At 33.1% G+C, this 11,486-nt stretch overlaps 1 protein-coding gene across 1 annotated transcript in view; it reads left to right on the top strand.

Moving 5' to 3' along the window:
- LOC106478491 (dnaJ homolog subfamily C member 13-like) overlaps window positions 1–11,486 on the top strand; it is a 150,041-nt gene that overhangs the window by 91,520 nt on the left and 47,035 nt on the right. The window contains 3 exon segments of the mRNA XM_013939042.2: window positions 2,322–2,476; window positions 3,386–3,587; window positions 10,479–10,591. Of these exon segments, the coding sequence (XP_013794496.1) occupies window positions 2,322–2,476; window positions 3,386–3,587; window positions 10,479–10,591 (470 nt within the window).

Here is an 11,486-nt window from a genome sequence, read left to right as displayed (position 1 = left end):
AAATTTAATTTAGTTAGTTCTTGTTTCTTTCTGTCTTCTATCTCTTCTTTTTCTTTCTTTTTTTTGTTTGTGTGTGTGTGTGTGTGTGTGTGTGTGTCATTGGTGGGGCTGATTCTACTTTCTTTCGATGAAGTTTCATTTACACGTGTTTTACTTATGTAATATGCAGGCAGATCATGCATTTTCTACCTTCTATAGTGATGTAGAAATTTTCAAAATTTTTGATTACTTAACTTTCCACTTTCATGATGGTATCTTGTGGTCCAGAATTATTAAAATTACTGATTCCCTGGTGGGACAGTGGTAAGTCTATGAATTTGCAATGTTAAAATCTGGGGTTTGATTCCCCACGGTGGACACAGCGGATAGCCTAATGTGGTTTTGCTACAAAACAAACAGTTAAAATTACCTTTTAGCAGTGGCTTTGTTCTCTTTAGAAGATATCATTTCTGCCAACAAGAATATTTCAGTATTGTGTAGAGCATCTGGGTTGAATGGTTTGGCACTGAAATATCCTTTGCTGGCTTATTAGGGAACAAAGGTCATGAGGTGACATCATACACAGGACATAGAAAGAAAGTTTACATTCTAGATTTGAGTGTGCTTTCTTAGTTCAATTCTCTTCTAGATATTCTATGGGTAGGGTGTGTTTTTTTGAAAATCATCATGTTTAGTTCAGCAGCAGTCAATCTTATGAGTTGGGAAGCTTAAGAGCTAAACACAAATTGGTGAAGGAATGATTGTCTGCTTGTCCATGTAGGTATGTGTGCTGCGTTTTATGCTTTCAATTTTATTTGTGTAATAAAGGTTTTGTACATTCTTATCAAGTTGTCCAGACTCTTTGATTCCACATCTTAAAACAAAAACTCAGTTGAATTATCTTTCTCATAAACTTATTTCATCTCCAGGCTTTGTTGCAATCTGTCAACAGTTTTTTAGAAAGAGATAAATACTTTATAGTGCTGTATTGGTATTATCAGGCTTTATTTTGCACGATGTTGAAGTAGGACTGACTATTCTGGAATTCCTAGTTTATACCAGGCATTTCTTTCTGCCACTCTCTCCTTTCCAATCTTATCAGGTTGAATCTGTTTTATGGTATAATCAAGTGGTTACTACATGTTTTCTTAACTTTTTGTTTTTGAGTACATTGACACATGTATTTGTCATCAGCCTCTTCTTTTCACTTTCTCTTACCCTAGTTTAGCAACTCCTTCAGGAGTTAGAAATTCTTTCATTTTAGAACAAAAGAGTTTTCAAAAATTTTGTTCTCATTAATAGTTGGTTTTGCAGATTCATAGTCATTATTTTGTCTTGAATTTGTGGAATCCTTTTTGTCTCAAAAAGGAATGTGTACTGGAGTTTTTTAGTATTACATATCACATTATATTTACCTCCACGTGACTTCACCTCATTACCTGTCCATTTCTTCATTATTCATGTTGATGTCGTTATTGACTGATTTTGATCCTTTCCCTTGAATTTTTTAACAACCACAAATTTTCCTGTATTTAAGTGATTTCATTTTTGATTTGTTCTTTTGGCTAATTTTCAGAGTTTGATGCTATTCCATTATAATTGCATCGTTGCTACTATGAGTTAAAAGTGTGATTATTTCCTGAGTTTATACAGTTATCCATTTGATTAGTCATTTTTGTTATTTTGTTTTCCATCTTATGTTTGGCTGCCTCATTTTTTTACCAGCTCACTTGGTACTTATTTTGATTCTGTTGTATCTCACATTATCTACTTATTAGAATCTCAAACTTGAGAAGGATTATTGTTAACCTGTTTCACCTGAGTATAAAAATCGTGTTATTCTCTGTACAAATTAGTTTCCATAGACAACACCAGTTGTTTTTAGGCTGCACTCTTGCACACTTACTGTATTCTCTAATGGTTTCAACTACACATATGTAGTTATTAATATAGTTGTCATTTTATTTTTATGTAAAAGTTTTGTAAGTGACAACAGTTAACTGTTTATTTTTCTTCAACTTAAATTGGAAAATACTTTTTCATTTGGCATAATTTGTTTGTTTCTCTTGTTATGAGTTATAAAACAAAGTTTATTCTCTGAGTATGTAGAAATCATGTTTTTAGTCTTTTTGCCATATTATATTTGGCGAGAGTAAAACATGCCTTAGACTTAAGCTAGGAATTATTTTTCTTCCCATCCAATTTTCTATTGTTAGCACTTTAGAGAAATGTTACCCTACACTAATAAGAAGTTTTTTTCAATTAAAAACATAATAAACTTTTATAATAGTACAGTAAGCTTAATAATTATTAGAATTATTTTTGTTGTTTTTTCCCTACAGAACCAATCATCTAGTATCATGCAGAGAAGTATACTTGGCCAACTCTTGCCTGAGGCCATGGTTTGCTATTTAGAAAACCATGGAGCAGAAAAATTTGCTCAGATTTTCTTAGGAGAATTTGACACCCCTGAAGCTATATGGAACAGTGAAATGAGGTTTGATGTGGTCATTGTACTACTGGGTATTCGTTTGTTCGAGATAAAAATAATTTTCTTGTTTTTATACTTCTTACTGTTTGTGAATTCGCATATTGGTGTAAATATTTATAACAGCTGCAAACTTGAATATTTGTAAATTATTGAACAAATAAAAAAAAGGTTGACTACACTAAATATGTAATATTTTGAATTTTCTTCTCCTCACTGAAATGACACGTTTCAGTGAAGAAAAGAAATAATTCCTGAATGGCTTACATGTGTAATTTACTCTTTGCTTCATTATTTTTTCTGAAGTATGCCGATTGCATAGCTCATCTGTACTTTTATAATATGTCAAATTGGTTAGTTACGCATAATTGAAACATAAAGAATAAAAATTGTAGTAACAAGGATTTTGGATTTCTCATCCATTAAACTTTATGTACATAATGCTGAAGCTGTACCCAAAGACTTTTAAATGAAATGTTACTAAATTCTTTAATTCAAGTTACATAATATACTAGTAGAAGGAGCTAATTCACTATTCATGGAGCATTTGACAATAAAACTTTCTACAAAGGTGGGTTGATTTGCTCATCAAATGGTGTGAATGGTGTTCAAAAAATCACGACTAAACATAGTATCCTAACTTATTTCAGTACTTAAAATACCAAACACTGAATATTTCTAAATAGCTTTTGATATCTGATACAACTTAAGAAGAAGTATTTATTTTATGACTTTTACAGAATTATATTTTAATACTTGTGCTTCCAAACAACCCAAAGTAATTTCATATTTGTTACAACAACAGTTTACAAGATACAGTTCAACATGCAACTGCCAATAGTGTGTACTTTCATTTTGGTTTTAAAATTTTTATTCTTGAAATCTTTAAACAGAGTCCAGTTTTTTACTTTTTCTTAGACGACTTATGATTGAAAAGATTGCTACCCACATAGCAGAATTCAGCCCTCGTCTTCGTTCCAACACCAAAGCCTTGTACCAGTATTGTTCCATCCCAGTGATCCAATATCCTCAGTTAGAAAACGAGCTCTTCTGTAATATTTACTACTTGCGACACTTATGTGACACTCGTCGTTTTCCAGACTGGCCAATTAAAGATCCGGTAAGAACTACACATTGGATCATTACATACAATGTTACTCTATTGGAAGAATAGGTCTGAAGTTGACAGTTTTTATTTCTTTTTTTTATCATTAAATGAGTGTTTCAAGCACTCAGTTTAATCTTTCCTCAGACACTCAGAGAGCCTTGTCTAGAAAACAGTATGCCACTTACTTCAAATTTAAAGTTTAGGTAGACTTTTTAAAGATAATAATTACATGTGAATTTAATTACTATTGTGAAAAGTATAAATTGATTATATTATTTTATAAAAGTATAAAAATCAAGATTTCCAGCATTCATTTCAGAATTGAATTTTGATAGGCCATCGAGCCTACCCATGACCATTTTGGTGGGTCAGAGTGCAGAAAATGTGGGCCATGACAGAAAGCACATATCTTAACAATAACTACTTCTTAAAGTATTCAAATTATGTTATCATTTGTATCACTCACAGCTGTTCTTGGCTATTATCATTCAGGTTTGTTTTTCAAATAACAAAAAACGTATGCAGTGCTAATGATGTAAGGAAATTCTGCCACAGTTACTTGACTTTCCAGGTTTTTGTTTCTCAGCTAGATTTTAGAATTTTTTTTATTATGTAAGTATTGTTATATCATGTTTTGTGCACTAACATTTTTTTTGAGAGAGAGAAAGGGAGAAAAACTGATATAATCATAGATGTAATTAAATTCTTGTATTTTATTTTATAAATCTAGAGTGGTTTCACTGTTTTGTATTCAACCATATCATTATTACTGATACAGAACAAGAGCAAATAAATCAAAACCCAATTAGTCTAACACATTATTTTGTTTGAAATATTGCCTGATGGCTTGAGACAACAACAAAAGAAATGTATGGGGCAAACGAGTCTTCAGTAACTGTTTGCAAAATTAAAACTTGCATTTTGAGTGTTCAGATGTTAATTCTGGTAGTCCTGTCTAAAACTGTAGAAGAAAGTGGGTAAAAGGCACCATTCTAGCATATAAGATGTTTCTTGCTTGCTAAGTAAAGTATTACAAGTTCAATACTAACTAGCATTGAACTACACGTTAAAACTTGCTTAAGTAATGGAACATCATTGAATCTTTGTATAACAGTATGCTTATTTATGATATGTGTAAACAAAATTAATCCTGCTCTATAAGAGAGAGAGAGAAACTTGCTATATTCAGAAACAATAAAATAGTAGTATTTATATAAAATTGGACAAACAATTCGGAAGGGTGGACATTGTGTCCTAAGCACTGGTTTTGAGGGGGGGCTTTACATTCACATGGACACCAATTAATGGAAGACTTTTTCAGTTTTTCTTGTCTCTCCAGTGTACCAGAGCAGGTACAAAGTCATTTGAAATGCAGTAAAGGTCCCTCGAGGTACACTATCATCAGATCATTCACTCTGTCTACAAAAAAGTCTATTTCTGCTTGAAGTCTTGATTGCATTTTGAGAACAAAATCCTCACTTGGAATCTGCAGTGTGAACTGTTGCTGTGAAAGCTTCAACATCTTTGGGAATTCTCTGCGGTATTTCTTGATCAAGAACCAAAGATCACACATTTTGTCTCCTGGGTAGCTCTCACAACAGACTGTGGTCTTCAATCCTTTCATTCCTCTCTGCTTTTGGTAGGATCAGTTATGGCTTGGTCAGTCACCATCCTGTCATTGGTTTGTCTTGATTCTAAGGCACTGTACTTGGCTATGAGAGTGTCTATGTTGTCAGGGCCTCACTTTGATCTTTCTTCTGCTGACAAGAAAAATATTGGTTTGAGACAAAGAACACTGAAAGCTTGTGTTATGTCTGAATCCTTCTTTAGAAAATGTGAGTGGCAATTTTCTATCAGCTGGTCAATGAAGACTGTCCTCCAGTTATCTAATTTGCATTTTTCTTCAAGAACATGCTGCCCATTGTGCAACACTTTCCCTCACTCAGAGTTCAACTGCATATTGTTCTTGAGTTCCCTCAGATAGTCTGGGACCTCAGTAATACCATTTTTTACTTTAATCACATCATTCTCAAAGGCATCTATTGTGCCCTCAGAATGTACACATCTATGTCCCTCTTCTGGAGTACTAAGCACAGCTTTGAGACAATTGTAAAGATTGTTATCAGAAGATAGGTTGTTGCAATAAAGTCATTTTGATATCTTTTTCAAGAACCCCTTTCTTTTGCACTCTTGGGATATTCTGAGTTGAAGTAGGTAATCAAGGCATCAAGAAAACAATAATGTACAAGATGGCTTCATAAATAGCCATCCATTTCACTTCATGTACCTTCCTGATCTTCACTTAAGGTAAATCAAGCACCTTTTGTATTTCTGCAATTTGTTCTGTGAGGATGGCAAACACCTTGAAATAAAAAACAGAGAAGTGAGAACTTCTTGGTATTTCACTAGGTATGGAATTGATTTTGCAGCTTAGGATGTTATTAGAGCTGACTTGTGGATGATACAATGATAATTGGTTATCACGGGATTTTCATCCAACAATAAGCTTGTCACACCTTTTTTTTTTTGTTTTTTGCTGCTGCTGCTGCTTATGACACTTCTTTCATTGCTTCCAAGACCCATTACTTTTGTCATGAGTACACCTCTTTTTCAATAGATGCTACTTTATGGTTTGAGGCACATTCTATTTGGTATTTTCAAATCTGCAGAAAAGTTGGTGAAGGCTTTGTATGATTCTGGGTCTATGGACGTGGTGTAAATGGCAAGTTTCTTATGCACCACTATGTCAGTTCTCTCATCAGCAAATACACTGATAAAAGGTGATTTTTCACTGTGAGTGTTCAAATCCTTCCCAATGACTGCAACAAGACTCTGAAGAAAATCATAGTTTTTGATCCATGTGTAGCATCTTCAGCTTGTCATCTCCTGGGCATTTCACTTCAGATAACAATTCACCAAACTGTCATATTTGTGCAGTAGAAGATTTTGTTTTTACCAACCAGTAGACTACTTTTAGGCCAATGATGGCAGCCTCTTCTTTTTTAGAGAGAATTCTTTTAACAGCTTTCTCAAGAACACCTTCCATTTTCTCTGCTTCAACTGCAGTTTTATGGCCACTCTGAAGAGCATGACAGGTCAATGAACTTGTTCTTAAATTATTGGTGCCCTTCATAAAGGAATTGCCTTTTCTGTGTCTCTTGCATAGGTCACATGTCATGGTGTTAGATTTTTCATGATACCATAACCAGGAAACTTTAGCAAGAAATATCTGTTGGAAATGGTGAGCATCCTGTCTGTCATCAACATGTTCACCAACATTGCTGTTCTTCTCAGTCTCTTCACATATTTCAGTGTTTGTTTGATCTTCATCTGCACATAAAAATGTTATTTATTTGATCATCATCATTTTTTATTATAATTAGTATGTCAGGAACTTGTACAACCTCTTCTGACTGAAAACTTTCAAACTGATGTCAGATAAGTTGCTTTGACTTTATGGCTACATTATGATGTCAATCCATTCACCTACTTAGAAAAACCTAACTTTGACTCCCATACCGAAGTTCCATCCGGAAAAAAAAAGCAACCCAGCAATAACAGCCAACAGTTTTGATAGTTTATAATTAAATCATAAATTAAAATGATATTAAAGTCAGGGGTTGAAATTATTCAAAATTTGCACTTGTCCAAATGCAAGTGAACCATCATAGTTGACTTGCCCACAACAGATTCAGCTTGCCCAAAATATTCATGAGGAAGTAAATTACTTTTTTAAGGGAGATAAGAGATTTCGCTCTGCATTTCCAAAATGTGTATATTTTATTTCCCAGCCATTCCTCTACAAAATGTCTTATTACCTGGCCTCCATGGTTACTGTTTGTAAATAGACGATGTTGTTGTTTCTACAATCGATTATAACATTCTTCTCGTCATGTATTTCTGTTGTGCCTAATTATTTCTATAGCAAATGTATGATGTGTAAAATAAATTTTTAACAATTATGAGTATAAAAATGTGTTTTTGTCTTAAATCATGCAACTTAAGAACATCTCACTTAATATAAGTATGTCTATCTTGCAAGATTGTAAGTCCCATCATTACGCCCTCCAGTGGCACAGCGGTATGTCTGCGGACTTACAACTCTAGAAACTGGGTTTCGATACCTGTGGTAGGCAGAGCACAGATAGCCCATTGTGTAGCGTTGTGCTTAACTTCAAACAACAACACATCATTACTACTAATGACCACCCCTACTGACTGATGTATATTTAGCTATGACTGGAGTTATGAAATCTATGCATTTGAATAGAAAAATAACTTGATACATCTGGCATCATTATTAGATGGTTAATATATTTATATTAAATATTCTTTTTCTTTTTTTACATTAGTAAATATTTATCTGCTTATTCGATTAATAGGACACATCACACCTACTTGCAAGTAAGCTTTTTTTTGGACCCACATTTTTCTGTAACAAGTTTACTGTTGCGTAAAATTTGGGTTGCCTGATGGGCAAGTTAAGTTGCACATCGTAAGTTAATGATTTATTAAATAATAAAGTGGTATTACTCTGTAGACTTACTAGTCTGAGCAGAGCATCTTTCTTTACCACAAAGGTAGATATTGTTTCTGTATAAGTTACAACAAAGACACTGAATATGTAATCGGCATTCATCAAAACATTGACTTTCATGCAAATTCTGTGCAAAATGATACCCATGTATAGGTTTGAGAGCGTTCGCACATCTTTTGACTGTTCACATTTGTTTCCCTTCCATACTGTCAGTCAACCTCCAGTCTTTTTAAGACCATGCTATTTAGTAACGAGTATAAATAAGAGTATTTCACTTAACCTTACCTTTTTGTGCATACTTGCACCAAAATTTGTCTAAACTTTTTTGATGTCTCTTACTTGCTATATTGCCAAATTAATCTTCAGGAGACAGAGCTTTGACAAAGGGAGAAAGAAGAATATATGCTATTGGTTGAGAACTGCACTTCCAATAAAATGGTGAATCATTGGCTATGAAACATCATGTAGCAAGTCTGCATGAAGAGTGAACAACTCGAGAAAATCATGGCAGTATGTGTTTGAAAGTCACATGTTGCCAAATACTAAATGATTATCTTCAGAACTTATTTTTAATATGTGAAGTATGCACCATCAAGGCATACATTGTCATACATAAGGGGGCCCATTTGGATTTTTTATGCATCTGTGGTGCAAGGGTTGAAGGCCAGGGTTTTTAACATAAAATAGTCACATGCCAATATGTCATAAGAATGATCACAGGCAAAGTGATTGGATATATGGAAACCATTACTACAGATTGTGAACAACCAATATAAATGACACATCAATACAATGGTATTACAGTATTCATTATAGATTTCTTGTTGAAATGTAGTGACTGGCAAGTGCAGCTCGCATCTCAAAATTGATCTTTTTCTTAAAATACTATATTAGTTTTCTAATGTGAAATTCTCCTATACCATGATTCTAAAAGGATAAAAAATGTGACATTTTAGTGCTTCAAAAATAGTTATATCTTTTTTTTTAACTATAAAGCAAAGGAAGGGAAGGCATGATTCCAGCAGAGAAAAACAAACAAAATACAGGTTTTTTCAGTGACTAGTTACCAGTTTCATACCAAGAGCTACTGAAGAAAATATAACAACCTGTTACCAGAAGTGGCCCAAGAACACAACATTCTCCTGTTACCAAAGGTCCTACCTCCCTTGGAACTATAAACAAGATAATTCATAATGGATTTAAGTCTGTAAAAGTGATACAAGAGCTGTATTCACAAGCTTCTCCCAAAGCACTTAAACTTTATGAGCACTATTTATCCATCTTGTGACAGATGGATCACATTGGGCAAAGTATATATGTACTTTAAGAGCCTATAAATGTGTGGGAAATTTATTATCTCCATTCTGATGATACAACATTTCAAAAATGGTGGAGAACATGCCACGAATGTTTCTCCAAAGGATTTATGGTGGTTGAAGGTTATGGTTATGATGGTTTTGAACTCTGGACAGCTGAATTATGTATATTATGAAGACTGACTGACATGGTTACACCACTGTACCATGAAGAAATGCTGTAATTATAAGAATTAAATGTTAGTAAGATATGACTATACATCCAATCAACATGTCATTTCCTGTACAAGATGCAAGTAAAAATGATAACTTGTGCTATACCGTTAACAAGTACTCTCATGGATTTTCTTTGAGTTGCTCAAATGGGCCCTTGTAAGTTATCTGTGCATATTTGATAGACTTGGAAAGCACCTAAGAGAAGACAACATTTACTTTATTGTATTGCACAAATGTTTTTTGTAGTGGAAATTGCTTTGCAGAGCAATAGTCGCTAGCTTGGGTCATCATGCTGAACACCATAGAAACTCATCGTTCTATAGTTACCACAGATCATGAACATCTTCTGGTAGATATGTTTATACCACAGAACATTCTATAATTTTAAAGGTAAGTAGCTAAGTATCTCAGTGGGTCAGTGATAAGTTTATGGAGTTATGATTCTATAACCTGGGGTTTAATTCCACATGATGGACAGAGCACTGATAACCTATTGTGTAGCTTTTCACTAAAACAACCAAACAAAAGCTTCGTGATCATCTGATAAAAGGCAAGGAGGTTCTGTTTCATTTTCACATATACCTCTAGTTTTTTTTTATACATTGTTTCTCATGAAACAGGAACATAGCCATATTCTTTCTTTCATTAATGAGCTAATACAAGTTTTATTTAAAGATAAAGCATTTTTATGTATAAGGCTTCATGTATCTTCTAAGTAAACATTTATGAACACTTAAGCAATGGTTTTGTGATTATCCCAACAAAAATACAAATTGTTGGTTTACCAATATTTTCCATAACTTTTTGTAGACTACTACTTTGATTTGTATTTAGGTGAAATTGCTGAAGGATGTTCTTGATGCTTGGAAACAAGAGGTTGAGAAAAAACCACCAACTCTTTCCATTGAAGATGCATATAAAGCATTGAGACTGAAACATGGGGAAGGGTAACTTGATTTTGTATTTTTCTGGTTAAAAAACTTTCTCTAAATTACAGAAAAATATGCATGTAACTGATTTGCAGTAAATCTTAATACTTTTATTTTCAATGATGCAATAAGAATTCCAGATTCTAGTTGAGTTAGCAAGGCTTGTATATGTACATACTTTGTAATTGATTTCATTATATTCACGGAATGGTCCTATTGATGAGACTTGTTAATCCCATAATTTTTTCTCGGTGGTTTGAAACTCAGTAGTTTAAACATATAATGCGATTCGTAGCTTTTTGAAACTGATGCTTCAACCAAACTGGCTAGAATGTATGAAATTTGACTGTTGATGATAAATACAAAGAAAATTAATTTTCCAACAATATTGGCAAGAATCATGGATATGTGTTAGTACCATTCTGCAAATAAATCTAAAAATTAGATCCTTTGTTTGCTCATTTTTATAGGATATTTGATAATATATATATATATATCTATATATATTTATATATACATATAACTATTTAAAAGTTGACCCTAATTTGTTAGTTTTGACCAGAAGTGGCCCAAGAACACAAGAACCTCCATTGTAACTGTAAACAAGATAATTTATAGTGTGTTTTTAATATATTCTGAAATCAATTCAGTGGAAATATTTTTAGGACTTGTATTTGATTTGAACCTGTTTTCAGCAGTATTTGTTATAAAATGGCACATGAGTCATGGTTGGTCAAAACGTGCCAAATACCTGACTTTTTCCTGGGCTAAACTTTTGTTGGATTAAACTTAATTTTTATGTCAGTTTCTTAAGCAAAAAAAACATTGCATTGGAGAAAAGAAGAAGTCATCATGTCTATGTATATGTAGACATACATATACACACACATCTATATATATATATATATATATA

This window comes from Limulus polyphemus, unplaced genomic scaffold, assembly GCF_000517525.1.
Source record: "Limulus polyphemus unplaced genomic scaffold, Limulus_polyphemus-2.1.2 Scaffold11, whole genome shotgun sequence".
Lineage (NCBI taxonomy): Eukaryota > Metazoa > Arthropoda > Merostomata > Xiphosura > Limulidae > Limulus > Limulus polyphemus.
This window is presented reverse-complemented; position numbering and strand designations above follow the sequence as displayed.